The sequence below is a fragment of the Chlamydotis macqueenii genome, chromosome 2, assembly GCF_036417535.1.
Source record: "Chlamydotis macqueenii isolate bChlMac1 chromosome 2, bChlMac1.mat, whole genome shotgun sequence".
In the NCBI taxonomy this organism is placed as follows: Eukaryota; Metazoa; Chordata; class Aves; order Otidiformes; family Otididae; genus Chlamydotis; species Chlamydotis macqueenii.
In genome coordinates this window covers 62579134-62600419 of record NC_141557.1, presented here as the reverse complement: position 1 = coordinate 62600419, position 21286 = coordinate 62579134, and the positions used below count along the sequence as shown (strand labels likewise).

The 21286-nt window shown below is 39.7% G+C and overlaps 1 protein-coding gene across 2 annotated transcripts in view; it reads right to left on the bottom strand.

The window, feature by feature from the left end:
* Positions 1 to 9677: 9677 nt before the first annotated feature.
* The window catches only part of TGFBR1 (transforming growth factor beta receptor 1), a 37356-nt gene continuing 25747 nt past the window's right edge, over positions 9678 to 21286 (bottom strand). The window contains exons 7-9 of one of the 2 annotated variants that reach the window (XM_086743099.1): positions 17472 to 17596; positions 16703 to 16833; positions 9678 to 14342 (exon numbers count right to left, since the gene is read on the bottom strand). In XM_086743099.1, the coding sequence (XP_086599225.1) occupies positions 14217 to 14342; positions 16703 to 16833; positions 17472 to 17596 (382 nt within the window). In that variant the 3' untranslated portion in view covers positions 9678 to 14216. Of the gene's footprint in view, positions 14343 to 16119; positions 16198 to 16702; positions 16834 to 17471; positions 17597 to 21286 lie in introns of those variants that run through there. The other variant, XM_086743100.1, reaches the window with a different exon arrangement.

Here is a 21286-nt window from a genome sequence, read left to right as displayed (position 1 = left end):
CGAGGGGTAATTGTTTCCAAATAGAGGGAGGTAGATTTAGACCGGATATTAGGAAAAAATTTTTTACACTGAGGGTGGTAGAACACTGGAACAGGTTGCCCAGAGAGGTGGTGGATGCCCCATCCCTAGAAAAATTCAAGGCCAGGTTGGATGAGGCTCTGATCTAGTTGAGGATGTCCCTGCTCCTTGCAGGGGGATTGAACTAGATGACCTTTGAAGGTCCCTTCCAACCCTAACTATTCTATGATTCTATATGATGAGTTTGCATACCTGCTTTTACTTCACCTAATTCAAATTTTCTGCAAGGTCTGTAGAGGCTTCTACAGTTTATAGAAGCTTTAGAACTTATTGCAAATAAATTAATTGCCTCTGATTAACTGTACTTTAACATGAAGTATCCACATAAAACAGAGGGAGACATCATTACACAGCAGCCTGTCTTGTTCCTTCCAGGTACCAAATCAATCTACCTGTGTGAGTGTCAAGCTCATGCCTTTGAAACTAAGGAAACAGACAGAGCAGAGGCAACAAATACATGTTTTCTGAACATGGCAGTCAAAGAAGAAAATGTGAATTGTTCCATTTTTTTACTAAGTACATTGACAGAAAAGAAAAATTCCAGGTATTGCAGTGATGAGAATAAAGGCATGTGAAAAAAAAAAAAGGAAAAGAAAGGAAAGGAAAAAGGTTTTTATCCACAACCTAATTTTTTGGTCTGTTAAGTAAGTCATCCTTCTCTATAAGCATTTTTTTAGTATATCTGTAAATAAGACACATACAAAACTGAGTGTGGGAAATGACAAAATTCACGTCTGTATAGTGCAGTGAAGAACTAGACTGAGACTAATACAAATATTTTTCAAGAAATGAATGCTTGTGATCCCCTGCACAGAATAGTTCTGTGTCTCTGTAGATAAGGTTTTTGGCAAGCAACTGTCCCATTTTGATCTAAATAGTGCAGTCAGTTGCAGCAGAACCAGAATCCAAATACCAAAAAAATTTCAACAGCAGGAAAGCAATAAATCATACAGTAAACATGTCAAAATGCTTGCCATATCCAGACAGATTTGTAATTACACAACAAACATATGAAAAGTAGCTTCATATTTACTAACCTATTAAAAATATTAACCAGAATAATAGAAATTAAAAACAAAGTGCAACAATCTGAGTTATTGAGGGTGCAGTTCTGCATTTAATTTCTCCATATTCCAGAATGATAAAACATATTTTCTGGAAAATGTATTGCCATTCAGGATCACTGAAGCAAAATGCTGCTGAACAAAGTAGCAATTCTGACAAGCACATGAACTCCCTCACAAATGCATTCAAACAGCATGGATTTAACAGCTCCAGCTGTGGAAAAAAAATGCATATCAAGCTTTTATATTACCTATATACCAGCAAAGTTTGGACAGTCTGATTAAATTACAAATGGGTTTTATCTTGTATGTTCTACTAAAAACTTAGTCCTTGCAAGCTGTACAAACTGAAAACTGAACTAAAACACTATAGGTGTTTGTGAGTTACTGGAGCACAGAGGGTCTTTAACCTTGCTCCTCACTGCTCTCTTTTTGGGCTCATGCTTCAAAAAGTGTGCTACAAGTAGAATCATCAAATCACAGAATATCTCAAGTTGGAAGGGACACATAAGGATCATCTCCCCACTCCTCGCAGGACTACCTAAAACTGAACCATTTGACTAAGAGCCTTGTCCAGACACTCCTTGAACTCTGACAGGCTTGGTGCCATGACCAGTTCCCTGGGGAGCCTGTTCCAGTGACTGACAACCCTCTCAGTGAAGAGCTGTTTCCTAATGTCCAACCTTAACTTCTCCTGATTGAGCTCCATTCCATTTCCTTGTGTCCTGTCGCTGGCCACCAGAGAGAGGAGGTCAGCATCTCCCCATCTTCTGCTGAAGTTGTAGACTGTGATGAAGTCACCCCTCAGCCTTCTCTTTTCTAAGCTGAGCAAACCAAGTGACCTCAGCTGCTCCTCAATTCTTGCCTTCCTTTGGATACACTCTAGTAGTCTGGTGTCCTTCTTATACTGAGCATGTAAGTATTTGCATTCAACACCAGCAGCTCTTCCCTGCACGAGAGCAACTTAAAGTAACAGCATCAGTCTAACCACAAGTAAGACGAAAATAGTTTTCTGATCTGTATATTTGCTTTCCCCATAGGATAAGCCTACTGTTTTGCACAGAAATTTTAATTCAAAAGGTTGTTCTGTTCAGTTCATCCTTGGAAGTGCATTTTCCTTTCTCTTAAAGGAAAACAGAACAAAACCAAAGCTGCTTCCTGCTGCCTTGATTCTCAGTGGTCACGTCTGTCCAAGACTGATCTTCAAAGCAGAAAACATTTAGAAATTATGATTAAAATGAAGCTGAAAGAGCCCTCAAAGTTAATCTTCGTTAAAAAAAAAGATATTCCACAGCCTACTATTTTTATTTCAACTTATGGAGTAAACCCATAGAGCAGCACACAATCAAAGGCAGATAACATACAGAGCAGCAGATTGGAAGAGATCTGCATTGTATAAACTTCTATTGCAGTTACAAAAAGGTCAGTTGCTATCTTTACAGTCTTCAGAGATCTTTGTATATAATCTCACACATACACACATTCGTATCATCCTACTCCAAGGACAGGTTTCAGTCTAAACTGTTAATGTCACTTTAGACACTTCAGGGCATGCTGGCTGTCACTGCAGCAAGATGCGTGTCGCTGTCGCTTTTGTGTTGTATCAGCCTGCTTAGGTGAACTTGTGAGATATCCCAGGACATTATTATGGCAGTTGACAGCTTTGTTTGAGCAACTGAACCTACTCTAGGTGTATAACTTAGGTATTTAAATTCTTTAAGTGGACTCAAATTATATGAAACTGTGGAAAATGAATGTCTGAAAAGGGAAGGAGAATCCAGACACTCTCCTGTCGCAACGAAACACCAGAGCTAGCTTGGGAAGATTGGTTCAGTAAAGAAATTGAATAGATTAAAATATCCTGAATGTCCATATTGTTTACAAAATGGTGACTTTGAAGACAAGAGCAAAAATTAGCAAGCAGTATCAGGCATGCCTGCAGCTGCACCTAGGAGACTAAGAGTAAAACACAGTTTCTGAAAAATAAACAAACTTCCTTTTCTCAATGCATCATCATTCCTGGACTCTTGGAATACAATGGGAGAGCACTGTGTGCTGTAAACCTGACAAAAACACTAGTAGTTGTAAGCCTTCTGGCAGAAAAATCTTCCCCTTCCCAAGAGATCCAAGTGTAGCTTTGCTAACTGCATCATGACGTAACTGCACATGCATAGAAACACACCTGAATGGAAAACCTACTTTTTCCAGTTAGGAATGTACAACTGTTACAGTGGGCAGTCTGTAAATATTAACAATGCTGTAATTTTCCCGGCTGCAGAGAGTCTCTGTCCTACCTGCAGATATGGTCTTCACATTCCCTGATATGCTACTTGGCTACAATTCTGCTGTGCCTTTGTGCCACGTGAATTAACTATGGTCCTTTTCTAATTAACTGCAAGGTGAATCAGAGCATGCAGTGGAAGACTAAAACATGGACTGCATCTGCTAACAGAGAGGTTAGAGCTGCCCAGTAGTACTTGGTCCCAGATAAAGCTATCAGTTTCTTTTCTGTAAAAGCGAGGGAAGAAGCCTCACCACAGACCAGTATGCCGAAGCTCACTGCTTTTTCTAGCTCCCTTAAGCCATCAGCAAGATGCTCTTTGCAGAATGCAATAATCATGAATAACGTATCCCCTGCATTCATGGCAGAAACAAATCTACTACATCAGTATTTTCCAGCTTGCGTTATGTCCTTTCACTATATTGGAGATGGCTGTTATATAAAAAGAATAATGTTTTTCCTCCTGCATAAGGAGTGAGTTTTCCTTCAGTGGTTATTGTTTCACCCCTCTTTTCTCTTCTGGTGAGCTGTGCTTTCTCCATATCTTGGTGTTCTAGCTGCTTAGATTACAACAGTCCATGTTTTGGGGTCTCTCTGTTATTGTTGTTCAAAGTCCATATGAAAATAAACTGATTTCTGGGATGATGTTCTGTATGAAAGAACAAAAATAACAGTACAGACAATGAAATACTTGTGTTATCTTCAATTCTGCGTTCAAAATAGGATGCATCAGCAAAATTCTGTCTAGCACCTCCTTGTACGCACAGATGGCATGAGAACTGCTAGCAATACAGCTTGGTTTCTTTCTTTCTCACTTTCTTAGCCTTGATTTTTCATCCTTGATTTAACTTACCATTTTCATGTCTTTTGAATTTTTATTGCATAAGATCATGTTTGTGGTCTTGCACAGCCATTTTTTATTGACAGCTTCAATACCTGCATTATGTTCCTTGCTATGATTCTTTTCTTTCTATAATTATTTTTAGCTTATCAGATGACTCCCAAGCTTTTCTCAAGGAAGATGAGTTGATTTCTCAGTGTGTGTGTTGCTGTCTCAGTGCTGTTTGAATAGAGCATTGAAAATACTTTGTGTTGCTTTGGCACAATTTAGTATGGACTGATACCCAGGAAAGTGATGGCTAGTTCTCTCATCTTCTTTGCTCTCTGTGATCATCTCTAATTTTAAATACCCTTTCCTTGCTTTTATGGAAATTTTCCAAAGCATTTCTTTGAGTAGGGCCTAGCATGAACAACTTTGCTTGAGAATCAGCTTTGATTTCTTCCATCCATTCTTCAAAGTATTTCCTTTGTGAAAACTGGATGAGCCAATGTCCCTTCAGCCTGGCCACCTCTTTCAGGCCCATGATTGCATACCCTGCCAGGACTTGTGGCTCCTACTTCCCGAGTGTCAGGATTTGTCTAGAGACAGTTTTGAAAAAGGGTACCAGGGAGCCAGAAAAAGCACAGAAGTCTGTACTTGAGGGATTGATTCATAACCTAATTAGTGACTCATATGTAAAACATCTGTACTCATTTATAAAGTTACTGTACTACAGTGTAGACATGGTAAACAGATTGTCTTGAGAGATGACAGCTTCCTGAACTTTGGCCTACACCAATCACCTCCAGTAGTGTTTAAGACTATAAAGGAAAAACAAAAACACTGAAACACAGGAAAACCCCAGTGACTAGGCCACTGCCCGAGCAGTTATGTCTTAGGAAAGGAATTGGTAACATAGACCTAGTCTTGGAAGCTCCTGAAGCACTACTGCTGTCTATGCCCTGGGCAGATCAGCTAATTTTTGCAATACCACTTAGGTGAGGCATGTGGATGCAACTAAAACCCTCAGGAGTGCAGGAAAAAAAAAAACCAAAACCAAACCGAAACCCACCCCTCCAAATTTCTTCCGAATCTCGTGGCTTTCTGATCAAATGTGGAATCTGCAGGAGCTCAGTCACCACGTGTAGGTATTACTGTAACCTAGAATGGCATCAACCATCTATACTATAAAGATGACATTATCTCATAGGTTTTACTTTTACCTCAGGGTGCATCTGCCTTCTTGATCATGTCTAACAGAGGGACACTGAAGGAAACTCATGTTGATATATATTGAAGCTAATGAGCTAGTACTTCAAAGTGCCATCACTGGTCTTTTGATGCAGTTCTCTTTCTATCTTTTTTGTTTTCTTAAGGCCTGTTGTAAACAAAGTATTCTTTACAGCATAGATGTTAAGAATTCCAACCAGAATGGCGTTCTATCTTTTTACAGTTAAATAGAGATGGCATCATAATGATCCTTTCACTCAAGATAAAACTGAATTATCCCTAGTCTTGTAACCCTCCTTCCTTTTCCTCACAAGCAATTTTGTTAAAGAAGTTACATCTAGCTAGTGTTTAGATATTTCCCAGGATGATATCATAAAGTATTACAGAAATTTACTTCTCTAAGTCACTCACTGAATTCTTGCAATTGCAACTTGTTTCAGCCAGAAAATTAATACAGAAGAAATAAAGCAAAGTTTGCTCTATTTTACTGTATACTTTTGAACTGCTTTATGCATAAAAATCTAGGAGAGATTTTGTACACCAGGGATACTGGAATCACAGTCCATACCAACAGAGACACTTAATTCTGCAAACTTCAAGTACGCAATACAGATGTGTCATCCTGCAAATTTCAAGTAGTAGGGGCAAAAAGCAAAAGCATTCACCTGTGAAGTGTTCTGTGTGAAGGGGTGCACGAGTAAGGGCGTTGACATCACAGACGGTCTGTGAAAATTCTTCTCCCTACTTCCAAGTGGATGGAAAGCTCTCTAGCCTCCTACTAGCCACTCCCACCTACAAGCAGCCAAGCAACCCTGCTTCATTGCTTTATTGCTATCACCAAGGCAGTATAGCGTATTTTTAGAGGGCTGTTGTACATGAAGACAGACTTGGTCCTGAGACGGATGCAGGGCAGTGTCTATTGTTGACTATACTACCCGTTCTCAACCAAATGTCCAATATCGCAAGCAGCAGTTAGATTTACGGCAGTTGGAAAGTGCAGCCTGATGTTTCCTTTTGCTTGAAGAGGTCTAGAAAAAAATAGCTTGGATAATGTTCTGGTTTTGTTAGTGAGGGGGGGCCTAAGGTGGTAGCTTCTGTAGGAAACTGCTAGAAGTCGCTCCCCTTTGTTCAGTGGACTCGGCCGGGCCTAGGGCGGACCCGCTGCTGGCCAAGGCCGAGCCAATTGGTAGCAGAATGTCCCGTGATAATGCCTCTGCGATAACGTATTTAAGAAGGGGAAAACAGAAAAAGAGGAGGAGAGATGTGAAGCAGCTGAGCGGGGGGCAGAGAGGGGGAGGCACGAGCCTCATGGGCCTTGCAGGCCTCACCCTCTGGCCTCCCGCCGGGCAGCCGACTGGGCCCAACTCGGCCCAGCCTGGCTGCAAGAAGTGGAGAGGAGATGAGAAGTGAATAAGATGTAAAAAGGATACTGAGGGGCGTCTGCCAGCCTGTTGTAAGGAACAGCTGCAGATGCCAAGGTCAGTGAAGAAGGAGGGGGAGGAGTAACGCGGCTCCTGGCCAAGATTCCCCTGCAGCTCATGGTGAAGACCATGGTGGAGCAGGTTGTCCCCCTGCAGCCCATGGAGGTCCACAGAGGGGCAGAGATTCACCTGCAGCCCATGGAGGACCCCACACTGGAGCAGGTGGAGGCCTGAAGGCAGCTGTGGCCCGTGGAGGGCCCGCTGGGACAGCTGTTCTAGAGGGACTGCACCCCGTGGAAGAGATGACCCACGCCAGAGCAGTTTCACGAAGGACTGTGGCCCGTGGGAGGGATCCCACGCTGGAGCAGAGGAGGAATGCGAGGAGTTCTTCCCCTGACAATGATACAGCGGCATAAAACAACGCGTGATGAACTGACCACGACCCCCATTCCCTTTTCCCGCCCCGTGCTGCTCGGGAGGGGAGGTAGTAGAGGTAATGTTAAGCCCGGGACAAGGGAGGGGTGGGGGGAGGTTATCTTGTTCCCTGTCTCATGCTCCTACTAGTTTTAGAAATAAATGAATAGTTTTCCCCAAGTCGAGTCTGTTTTGCCCGTAACGGTAACTTAAGGATTTCTCCCCGTCCTTATCTCAAACCTTGAGCTGTTTTTCTTATATCATCTCCTCCTATTCACTCGGAGGGTGGGGGGAGCGAGAAAGAGCCTGCGTAGTCTGGTCCCGATCGGGGCTGAACTACGACAGATAAGGAGAATTTGCTTAAAAAAATTACATTCTGTTCTTAATTAAAGCATTGTTTTTCATGCCAAGAGACCAAAGTCCTTTTATAATGCAACTGCTGCTGCTAATCAAAACCGATCAACACTAAAGGCAGGACTGCAAGGAGATGGAGACCTACTACTGGGATAGTGTTTCTCACTAAAGGTTACTTACAAAGAAAGTCTCCGAGAGCCAGGCTGGAAAAAAAGCAAGACAGTTGCTCAGAAATGGCAGAGAAAGATCACCTTTTCAAATGAACTAAACAAACCAACTACCCCCCAGCTTTCCAAGTGGATTTCTCACATGGAGCAGGAAATGCAACTGGTGCCATCAAAAAACTCTCAGGAAGACTCAAGGCTGTGGGTTCCCTGGGGACTTCTGGACACTAATTTGCAGTCTAGTCAAGTTAATGAAGAAAACGCTGTGCCTACATTTTTTTTCCCCAACCTAGAAGACTTGGGAACAACTCCATCCGCTTCCAGCCAGAATTGCAAGACTCATTAAAACTGCAGCAGTCCATCACATCTGTAAGGATTTGCAGTGTTAAGATTTTTGTAACTCTTCTCCAACAAAACAATGAAAATTACACAAGTTCCAAGGCAAAAAACGTTCTCCAAGTAGTGCAGGCAAACCAACGTACCTTGCAGACATCTCTCAAGTGATGAAACTCTGCAGACACAGAGACCCAGCCTGTCGCTTGCCAGAAGGAGCCCTCCCACAGTATCCCACTGCACAAGTGGTCATCCAGATGGCTGTAACAGAGTTACACTGCAGAGTGCACCCTTACAAAATGTGTCCATGCCTGACCAGTGCTTCACCACTGTTAGTACCAGCTAAAACATCATGGCTTCATAGATAAAGCAAGATAATAAGAGCATTGAATAAGAACTTCGGAATTTTTTACTTCCTATTTAAAAGGAATTGGTTTTCCACCAGAACCACCCTTAAGCTATACTGTAATTACCTGGTACATTACCGTACATCAGTTAATCATTTCACAAAAGTTGGTAAAAGGAAAATTGCAATACTTACTTGCTACTGTATAAAAGTGGTTTGTTTATACACTCTTTAGTCATGCTGCATCGAAAATATTAATTACTTCAATGCACTGTGTATTAAAAAGAACTTACTTCAACAGCCCCACACTTTAAAAAAAAAATTCAGCTGGTTGGTTTTGCCTGATGTAAGTCTGCCACTCTTTACATTGACTTGTAATCCAAGCTAGCATGCAGACCACCTGAATTCAGCGTTTCCTCTAAAATGAGCTTAAAATATCCTCAAATCTAAGTGACTTGCAGTAATTCTTTGCTGTTCCATGGATTTTCAGTTGCTAGGTTCAGTCCCTCAAAGCATGAAACACAGAAGGCTATTTAATAAAAACTAAGCTTGGTAGACAGCAACATTGCTATGCTATTTCCAGGCCATCCGTTTCCTCTGCTAGGAGGTGTATGAGGACTCAGGATTTTACTGAATTTCGGTTGCTTGCAGTGGCAGAAAAAGCCTTCCTTTAGCCACTCATGGGAGAGAGCCAAATAATCATACCTCTTGTGAAAGAGTTTAAACAGGGACATAACATTTTTAACATAGCTTTTGGCTTTCTCTAGATACCTTACAGCTTCCCATTTTGGAGAAAGGGTGTGCTGGAGGAAGTGCTTTGTGGTAATTCTGTCTGGTCATTTCTGAGCCAAAATTAATGGATGCACATAAAGTTATGGAAGGGCAAGATATCCTATTTTTTGTTGTGTCTACACCTTCACCTTCCTTCAGAAATGTAACACCAGTCTAAAACTGAGTTTTGCACAGAAACAATCCAGTCCAACACAAAGTGCTTTTTACTTGTGGTACTGTGATGCACTGAGGTCAGCTGTTTAAGTAGTCCGAAATCCTCAGCAACTGCAACTTCTATGTAAATGTAAATCGAGAGAAGAACACTTTGTTATTAGTTATTTTGCCCAAGAGACCAGAGACACCAGCAAGGTACTTATTCAAAAATTATCGCAGGACACAAGGAAGATCAGGCACTTTATCATCACCTGTACAGCATACATGAGATGGATTGTCTCAGCATTAGCAAACCTCTATCATTTTTACACCAGCAGCAATTCCTTCCCAGGAAAGCAATTCACAGTAAATCCACATTTTGTCAGGTAAGAACTACATCACACCCAAACTCATACCTACCTGCAACTTCTTCCTCTGAAAGACAACTCACGCATTTTGAAAAAAATTATTTATTTTCACTGCTTTAATCTCTCTACTTTAGTGTTAGCACTTAACATAAGCATCCACTCTTCTACTGTCCTATTTACAATCCATTGAAGTGTATACTCTACAAATACAATACATATTTTCAGAAATGTAAAGGAAATGCACAATTTTGTAAGGTTTATAAAAGTGACACTCATCTGTACAAGATCCTCAAATCATCCAAAGAGTAAAATTTACAAGGCAGTATATCCACACAGCTATGTAATGGCAGGTGCTACAGTGATAAAGCAGCAAACTCACTAATACAATAAAATACAGAAAATTAAAGTGTTTTGGGGCACCAGATAATACATTTAGTACCGCTGAAGTTGTAAATTTAGTAATACCCATATTTCTAGAAACATGTAACTGCAAACTTGGAGAATGTTCTAAAAAATATTAAACATTATATACACATGAGGTAAATGTACCTTGGTCTTTTAAGAGGTAATTTGAGTTTAAAGCAACTGATATGGTGAAGGTTTTTTTTCTTTTTTTTTTTCCAAACACAAAATGATTAACACCTTCCAATCCTTTCAATGGCACAATATAAACAAGGAACTAACTAAAAGGTGAATTTCATTGCAGTCACACTCAGAACCATTACTGAAAAAAATAAAATAGCCTCTTACTTCATTTGACACCTTCATGTCCCCGTTCAGTCAACTCCAATGTCTTGACCTTATATACAAAGTCTTTCTTAGGATTACAAGTGGAACCATTGGAGGGTGACAGTGTTTCATACTTGGAAAGTCAGCTTGAGAAACATCCCAGAATTCCAGCTTTTAAGGTTGGAAGGTCCCTGAAGAACTCCAGGATTCCAAAAACAACATTTCAGGCTTTTCAGCATCAGATCATTTCCAATGATCCTTATTCTCCATGTCCACATCCACCTGGTCACAAGTCTGTAAACCAAACTGAGGCTTCAATGCTACTAAAATGTCAAATTGATTAAATTCACAAAACTTAAGTGAATGTATAAGGTATGTAATATTTACAATAAACATTTGCATCAGTATTCATCAGAAACTGTTTTGGTATATACTTGAAATGATACAAAATTAATATTTTGAATGCTAAAATATTTTGGTCCCCCTGGATTTCCAAGAGCAGATCTGGTGATATTACAATCTTAATTTAAAAAATACTTATGTGTACCTGTGTCCATATATATAAGATATGATCTTACACAGGTAACATTTAAAGTTACATAATATATACAGACACAGCCTTTGTAAAAGGTGTTCAGTTTATACAATGGAATAGAAGAACAAAGCTTGATGTTGTGGTGTCAGAACTGAAGATACATGTAGCTTTATTCAGAGTTTTCCTGTTCTGCATTCCAAAATGAATTAGGAATGTTATTTTGGGACAACTTTACGTCACGTGCTGTATCAAACATTCTTCCTGTGCTTTGTTTTTACAAGTTTCTATTACAAAGCAAAAAATTAGAGCAATTTAAGAATAGTTGCTAGCAATTCAGGAGAATGAAGACTACTAGGTGGCTCAGATGAGACAGATGTCACAAACCACTGTACAGTTGACTGAATAATCTGCATGCCATGATTCTGTTCAGCTGCCATAGATTAGCTTTTAAATGCAAGAGAATTGCTCCTTATATTTTAGGAAACTACCCATTATGGTGATATGGTTTTGTAGATGCTAAAAAAGTCATTAATGAAATTATTTGATGAATTATATTGGAAGCTCTCCCATGTTATCATCAAGATTAACATAAAGATCTGATGTGGGGCAGTAGCCTGATGATTCTGAAGTATGAACTATACCATTTGTATCTATGGTAAAGATCCAGGTACATCTATGAAAAACTCCTCAAAATTTAACAAAGTTTACAAATTGTTTAAATAGGAAGGCTTTGAAATTAGTAGGTAGATAGAGTAAGTTCTATTTTGATGCTGACCCGTTTTCTTTAAATATCTGCCTAGATACATAGAACTTGTTAGAGAGGAATGCCAAGTAGAGTTGTGAGTTTGGCTATATTCAATCATTTTTTTTTGAACAGTCATAATCAAAAAACTCTATGGTGCACAGCTGTCCATTTGCACAAAGGCACAGTTAAATTAACATTTAACCAATAGTTAATTTAACAACCTACATGAAATCATTTTTGATCCAGCTTTGACTGACAGAGACCTGAAGCATATAAGCCTGACTGGTCAGATAATGCCAAACAAACCTAACTGTGACAGCTGTAGGTGTGTTTAAACCCAATTGTTTTCTAAGAACTTTTCTTATTTTTTCCTCTTCTCCTGGATGCTATCTTTCAATATGAGTCAACTCATCCCTAAAGGTGTTTGAATAAAGCATGTAATTATTTGCAGTTCAGCCTCTCATGGTCTGCAATTCTCACATAATTTAAAACTATCACCAAGCAAGTGCTAAGAATTTGGAAATATGCAAGAGTTAGTGAAGTGCCAAGGCTTACGTCTTAAGCCTTAACCTTGCTTAAGTCTTGTATTACCTATATAGCCTCTTCTTACTAGGACCCATCTATCCTACTGCTTTAGCTACTGTATATCACAGACCACAAAACACAATCTTGACTATGCTTCTGTTAGCAACCACTCTGCCATTGTGAAAAACTTAGTGGACTGTATGCTGAAGAATGAAAAGGAAGCAGAGTTAAGATTGCCGTGTGTGTTGCGTGATAGGATGTATACTGAGGTGCTGTGGACAGTAGGAGGTTAGGTGGCATATTAATTACCAGGCACATTTACATACTGAAATACTGAGTGTTATGGGCATTAATGAAACCAAACGTCAACCAGACTCTTCCTAAAACTGCAATTAAAAAATAAATCCTGGTAACAGTAGTTTTTTAAAGAGAATTTTCCATATTAATTCTCCCAGTCCCCTCTAGAAGTTGTATATTTGGGCATGAAGCAATTCAATTTCTAAACAAGTTTGTGAAAATCTTGTGCTATCCTAAAATCCCAGGCAAATCTTGACTAAAGCCATGCATATTCTTCTGTGTTCTTACAACAACACAAGCCACCATAAGCTTTGTTCTTGTAACTATGAAGAGGATTGCTGGAATCCTCTGGTATTTGTATCCAAAGACCTGCAGCTCACTACTTTCTGTGCATGAGGCACAAACAAAATATATGCACATAAAATTTATAAGCAGCTTTGAACTTTCTAGTACAAAAGCCCAAATAACTTCTCCCTAATTACAGGTGCATTTAATCCTTGTTTAATTGCAAATATTGTTCTTCGAGCCTTAAGACTCTGCAGAACCACACAGAAAATATGCTTTTCATATTTGATCTAATGGAGCAAAATCTCCTTTAAGAATATCTTACTCCTCTTGCTACTTTTCTGAAGTAGATTGGTACTTTTAGCATTTTAGAAGTATCACTTGATAAATCTTATGTATAATTATGACTCATGACTTGACAATTACAAAATATGACAGTGAATTAACTAGCTTACACTATTTAAAACTCCTACAGTGGTTTAAAGAGTCAGATTTTGGTAAAATTAAAGGTATCCCATGAATTACGTACTGAACTTGCTGAAACGAGTGTGAATTAGATCTTAGCTAGGAAAGAAACAGGTGATTTTTAACTTGTATTTTTGAAATCAAAAGTACCATAGGCTTTGTATGCTCCTACTATTTTGCATTAAAAGACTCAGAAGCGGCACTTACTGGTATAATACAATCTATTTTGAAGGCAATGTTATGTTCTGAAAAAGTGGAAAAAACCCAGTAATCGTGTATAAAGTATAGTTGCATAAATTATGTTCCCCACAACTGAATTAGGTCAATTTGTAAATGAAGGTAAGAGTCCAAAAGATATACTACCTTAACAGCTAGCAAAGTATACTCCAACAGTACATTCACAATCTGAATCAAAGAACGTATCTGAATCAATGTACCAGCCAGGAATAAAGTTGCTTGAACAGCTATCAATGCACTCTAGAACAATACAGTGAACCAGTTCCATTTTAAAAGTGACCTCCTATTTTTAGCACAGTTAACTAGAAGTTAAGACCAGCTATCAACTTTCCTAATAAAAAATTATAGGTTAATAAAAATAAAACTAGACTACACAATGTTTTGTAAGTAACCTGGGAAAGAGGTTCATAGTGCACAGAAAGGACCCAACACAACTGTTTAGCACGTCCACAAAAATCCTAGTAAGTGACATTCCTATGAAGTACTAAAAGGCAGCAATATCCTTCTGTTCCCCCAATGAGGTAGAACAATTAACCTTCTTAACACGCCACTCTGGTGCAGATAGGGATTTTTACAGTATTCTTCGGTAGCAAATCCAGGATTACATCTTTATCCCCTCCTGTTGACTAAGTTGCGATAATGTTTTCTTAATGCGTAAAGCTGTTAGCCTAGCAGCTCCGTTGGCATACCAGCATTCCCGCATAATTTTTGCCATTACTCGTAATGCCTGCAAAGGAAAGACAAGTAGTTATATGTACTACTGTTCCAATGTAGCCCATGTAACCTCTGTTCTGCCTTAGCCTTTTCATGCATTTCTGAAGTCTGTTAATAGTATTACAGCTGCATGGAAGAGTGTGTTGTATAAAAATCTCAAATTCTTACTTTATTTACAAAAAAATGAAATTCTTTAAAATACTGTAGAGCAGAACTAGTATTTTTCAGTAGAATTTCAGCCCATGCAAAAATATTTTAATGAAAAAATAGTAGCTTGTCTGTAACAGTTTTCTGCATTTTTGCATTACACAAAAATATACTCTTTTTTATTGTACTTCCAGTTGAAAAGCAGTAATAGAATAGGAAGTACTCTGTATTAGCACAGAAGTACTGTGTAGCTGGGAACATTCTCAATCACTTCCTTCAGTCATAAATTACTTAAGGAGTTAGTTCAATGTACAGCAAATTCAGAAGTTCATCAGCTGTCTTCCTCAAACTGAAGCTCTGCAATGACTGAAAATTTCTGGAGTCTTTTTATCCTTCAAATAGTCCTTCTTTGAAATCTGTGAATGCTGCTACACAAATAACAATGCAAATAATAAAACCAAGATAAAATAAAGTAATAGCTCTACATTCCAAGATTTTACACTCAAAGCTGTATTACACTGAGTTCCTAAGTAAGTCTGCAGGGTTGGAATGGCAGCATTTAAAAAAATGTCACACACTCTGTTAGTGTGTATCACTGCCCCTCTCTCTCTCCCATCTGCATTCTCTTGCCCAATCTCTTATCTCAGACCTTCACCATGTATTAATTTCACGCATGCCACAACCCTGTTCCCTCTTCCACTTCCATCTAAGTACATCATATCTCATCAATCTCTTACTCCTACTGTAGCCTACTGCAGCTATTCTCCTAAGCTCTGAAACAGAAAGCATTGGTTCTAGCCCTAGTTGGGTTCCCAGAGCAAGCAATATGAACAAAATTGCCTGGAAAGGCAAGAGCTCACTGCTGTGCACACTACTACCTGTGCAGTTATGATGAACGCACCCCAGAATCAGGTAAGCACTTCTACAGAGGCATGGTCAGGAGTGTTTGCTACACACACTCTTCAGTTCTAAGTCTTTGGCTTACTAGAGTCTCAGCTTCCTAGTAACTGCGTTCATCTTTCAGTAAGTGCATACAGTACAAACTCTGAGACACACAAAGTATTAAGGTCACCAGAGTTTTGGATGAAAATTCCTAAAAGCATTTACTATCTTGGCCAGCCTGTAGGATATTTCTTTACTACACAATGACAGGGCAAAGATGCCTGAGCAAGTTCATTCCAAGCAAGCATTCACATGAGGCAGCATAGCACTCCTGAAAATACCACTTGTGTCCCAACAACAGTCCTGCTGTGCTGGCAGTGTAGAGCTGAAACTAGCAAGTCCACTTCTTGAAAGAGACAACTAGTCTAGCTACAAACCAACTAGCACAGACCTGATTAGCTCATTTAGCTCTACTACCCCTGTTGTGGGTTGACCCCAGTAGGCAGCTAAGCCCCACACAGCCACTCCCCCCATAGTGGGATGGAGGAGAGAATCAGGAGGGCAAAAGTGAGAAAACTTGTGGGTTGAGATAAGACAGCTTAATAGGCAAATAGGGAGAATACAAAGCCAAAGCAAAGAAAAACAAAGGATACAACCGATTGCTTACCACCATCTGACCAGTGTTCAGCCAGTCCCTGAGCAACAGCAACCCCTAGAACTTCCCCCTAGTTTTACTGCTGAGCCTGATGTTGCATGGTATACATGGTATACAATATCCTGATCAATTTGGGTCAGCTGTCCCAGTTGCATTCCCTCTCAGCCTCTTGTCCACCCCCAGCCTACTCAGCAGTAGGAGTGGCAGAGTGAGAAATGGAGGAAAGCCTTGAAGCTGCGTAAGCACGGTTCAGCAATAGCTAACACATCAGTGTGCTAGTGTGCTATCAAACTGTTCTGGTCACAAATCCAAAACACAGCAGCATACAGGCTACCATGCAGAAAGTTAACTCAATCCCAGCCAGATACAGTACAACCCCCAGTTGCACAATTTATTTGCAGTGACGCTTCCTGTATAATTCAGCCTAGCTTTAATTTACATTAGTGTCCCAGGAAAGCATCCTAGAATCCTCTATGTAGGGTTGGCTCTTGATTTTTGTGAAATTACTTTAAATATTGATGTGTAACCAAAGATCAATAGCATTCAATAAAGCCACAATGATCAAAATGAAATTAAGTTATCCTAGAAGCAACCCTTCTCCCTTCAACAATAAGCACAATTTTTAAGCCATTGAAATCAATAAAAGCTCTAGTGTCCATTAAAGCACCTCTAGCAAGATTAGTTAATACCTCACAGCTCTGCCATCTGTTTGGAATATTGGGCCTTAACTTCTGCTCGCACACAACTTTCCTCATTTCTTCAACAGAAGGATCTGAAGGAACAAGGTCATAGTATGGCAACTGGTAATCTTCATGGATTCCTGTAATAGGTTGAAAATAGCTTTGTTTTAGCTAACACTAAATTACACATTCTTAACTTTTCACTGTGTTCCTTACCAGGACCCTACCATTTTTTGTTTTCTTTTTAAAAAATTACATTTCTATTACTAAAAAATAAATAAATAAAATAAAAGAATACTTAACCATACCTCAGGAGTGTTTATATTACTCCTGAAGAACTTTTAATTTTGAAATTTATATATTTGGAAAAGATGGAAGCTATGTCAAATCTTTCACATGCTATACTAAAGACATACTTCTTGGTTCTTGGAAGCATGTGATTTATAATAGCATATTTTATTTTAAAGGTATGGATGTTATCTGAGCACATTATAGTTAGCCCTTACTTGAGGTGTTTGCCCCTTGCTCTCAAGGACTTTTAACTTCACCCTTTTCTCCCTTCTATGTAAAAGTTTTAGGAAAAAAATATATTCATCAATTTACAAAGAGATTGAATAAACCAGTCATCATTTACAGGACTAACAGTTAAAAAGTCTGAGACATACTAGCTACTATCTTGCACTGTTTTTAGAGCAAATTGTTTACTCAAACTTATTCAGATTCTGTAAGTTACTTATAATTCCTTAGTATGTCCAATTTTGTAAAGATTGCCACATACCACCGATTGAACATCGCCGAGCTATTTCCCAAAACACTAATCCCATTGCATAGATGTCTGCTCGTTTGAATGACTCAAAATGTTTCATATTTATGGAATCATCTAGAACTTCAGGTGCCATATACCTGTTTACAATAAAAAAAAGAAGAAAACATTTAATTTCATAAGTACTCACTATAAAAAAGTTCAGTGCTACTGATCAACTTAAAATCAAATTTAAATAATTATGCGGAAAAGAAGACAGGAAAATCCGCTTCATTAAGGTTATCCACTCAAAGATCTTTCAGTGCAAAGGGGATAAGTAAACTGAGAGGAACAGTCAAAGGAATTGGGGGAATAGGTAAAACATGAAACAATTAAAAAAAAAAAAAAATAGAGTCATAAACTCAATAGACATGGGATAACAGAGACAATGACAAAGACCAAAAGTCTCCAGTTGCTAATTGATGGCTATTAAGAAACTCCAGGCATAGCTTCAGAGAAGGCCAGTCTGGATGTTGTAACTGCTAGTAAGTAAGAAACAAGAGGAAAACGAGGATTGTGGATATTCAAGGGAGGCCTGTGGGACTATGTAATGCTTATTGTGGAACATTTAGGAAGGGTAACTGGGAGGAACAAAAGTAGGGCAATAAGTAGAAGAGGATATCAGAGAGGCCACTTGCATAAACAGTTGCCAGTCACTATGCTTGCCTGACCAAGCCCCGCACCTGCTCACTGCAGTGTATCTTATCTTCTTATTAAATCCTAACCATCCTTCTGTACAATCTCACTCTCAATTCCATGTGCACATGTACTTTAAGGACTGTGTGCCAGCCACTGCAGGCAAGCATGAATGAATTCAGGGCTATCAACTGGAATCAGATCAGAGATGAAGTTGCCCTTGTGCCTGGGGTGCCAGCAACTAGAGAGAAAGAGGGTCTCAGCATCAGCAACTGGAAGCGGAACTGCAGATCCTAGGAGCACGTCCTCAGGTCTTAAAAGCACATATCTGGAGCTACAGGAGGGACCACTGTGAATAAATTCTGGGCCAGCAATTGTGGTCAGACAGTGAGTGAAGGCACCCCTGGTGCCAGCAATGGGAGCAAATGAGGGTCTCTGCTTCAGCCACTGAAATGGGACCACGGTCACAGGCTTCAGTCACATGCTTACAGGTACCAGCTGTAGGGCAGAAGTGGGACGAGGGAAACAGAGTAAGTGCCTCTCAACATCAGCAGCTGGAGTGGGAATCACAGGTCGTAAGGTCTATGTGCCTAGGTGCCAGCTGCTGAGGTGGGCTGGAAGGTTTGTATTGCCCCCAAACCTGGTATACATGGCAGGTGTGCATGTGTGTAATTCCCTAGCAAACTTCAAGGTGGTCTATCCAGCAAACAGGTGGCACAGGCAGGGATGTTTGACAGGGATGTTTGCCTGCACGGGTATTCAAGGGAATCCATGCATGTAGGTGTGCATGAGTAGCATCTGTTTGCTACTGCACATTAACCCAGCCCAGCTGGTGAGCAGGAGACCTGTGGAGCCCAGAAGAAGGCATTAGACACACCAAGGGTTGTACTGATAGTTGAGGGATTCATAAACATGCATGGGTTTATGAAGCTACAGAAGGGGGTGTGTGTTTTCACTAACGAAGTTCAATCCTGATCAGCTGAAGAGAAGGAAGGAGACTTGGCTGCCTATACTTATATTTTATACAAGTTCTGACAGTGTACTATGTGAGTGTTGAAGACAGCACATGGTGTATAGCAATCTGTGTAATCAGCTCTGTCAATATGCCCAGCCTCACTTGAATCTCAAGTAAGAAAGCAGCAGGCACATCCGTGGGCCTGGGATGGACAGAGTCCCACATTTTTGGACACACCAGGCTGGGCTCCAGAGGCCAGGCAGCTCCTGGAATCTGCCAAGATACAGCAGCCACTTATAAACATCCCTTAGCAAGACTAGAGAGGGAACAGACATGAAGGGTTGGTTTAAAAAGCAGCACAGTTAAGAACTCTTTGGGAACAAAGGGGTTGTGGGGACCGTTAGGGGGAACAAAGAAACCATTGCAGTAACTGATTCTTCAATCATACAGTCTGTAAGTCCCATCATAAACCATGCTTTTTTTTTTTTAATAGTAAATTCTATTTGGGTTACACATTAACAACTGTGCTCACAAGAAAAGTTTACTTTATCAACATTTCCTGCAATAGAAAAATCTGTGACAGACTTTCAACTGAGAAAAAAGGGACTGAAAATTGGTCATGGCATCCAAGTGACTGTTACCTTGTTTAGTGACCAGGCCTAATGTGGGAGTATCAAGAAAAATGTCAGTGCAGACTGCATTGTTAGTTACTGATAGCAGCATCCCTCCTGGCAAGAATGAATGGTATTTGCTGTATCAGTCAACATTAGTTGTAGTATTGTGCTCTCAATCTGGGTATAGCTCTAGCAGCTAAATCCAGTATGTAATGTTTAGCAGAATTCAGTGTGTTTCTCCACATCATTGCCCTGTCAATCTGAAGCTGACATATTAAAGAAGCAGGCAAGCAATGACACCAGGGCTTTGAACAGCACAGTTAACTGGTTAAAAAAAAAGCAACCCACAGATTACTGGAGTGAAATACGATTTGAGGCAATAGCTCAACCTCTGGAACAGCCATAGAAGCCTAAGCACAATTTCATTTAATCAACATACTAGGATTTTCTTTTCCTAGTACCAGGGATGGTAGGCAGAATACAAGACACACAGTATAAATTTCAGGACTATCAGACTTTTCAGAACTCTCTCAGCACTATTGTATCTTATGGAAGTGACATACATAAAAGGAAGCAAGGACTATCAACAAAAGAGCAAAAATGCAACCAGCACTCCAGAACTTCAACAAGGGTTGCTGACATGAGAGTTCTCCTAAGCACTGTACAGTCATACAAATTCCCCTCAAGTGATAACACAGCACAAGCAGAGGACAACTGTGTAAAGAGGAACATAAGGTCTACTTTGACAGTATGTATTGAATCGAAGAAGAGTCTTAAGTTTACATATGTCACAATCTTTGATATGGACAAGGCTCAAATTATTCTGGGCCACCCGCATCAAAAATTTAAATCAAGTATGGAAAATTGTGGCGGGTGTTTTAATGCTTTTCAAGGATTTTATATTATTAGATAATCTTATACTACTTCATGCACTTGACAGTATATGAAGGCCCTGTAATTGGGCCTAGAAGAAAGAATATTTCTATTCTTACATCTATCTCCAAACTCATTCATGTTGCAAGACTCAGCCAGAACCACTTATACAAGAAGTAAAGGAGATCGATTTTCAGAAACTGAGACATCCTAAGGACAAGGGTTTTAACAGGAAAGACTGTAAGAGGCCTGAATGTGGCAATGGAGCTGAATTCATACCCTCAAAAGAAAAGAAAAAAAAAAAAAAAAATCCTTCCCCCCCCAACCCAAGATTGATTTCCATTGAATTTGTTGGCAAATTGACCTCTTACCATGATCCTCCATCAATGCACTTAGATTGGCTTTGGCTTCCATAACTCAGAATGGTGACTGACTGCTCAAAAAGTCAGAGATTATTGCTGGAACAAGAGAGGCGAAAGGCAAGTAGGTCATCTAGTGTGGCTAGCAGATTAGCCATTTCATGGCTGTCAGATACAAGGGAGAGAAACGCGCATCTCCTTGTCAGCTTATATATTGGAAATGCATTATTGTCAGAAACAATATTTAAGGTTCTGGAGAGAATTACTGTACTTAGATTAACTTGGACTTTCTGAACAAAGTCAGCAGCTCAGTACTCTCCAGGAGTTAAAGGGTAAGTCTACAAAGAAGTTGAC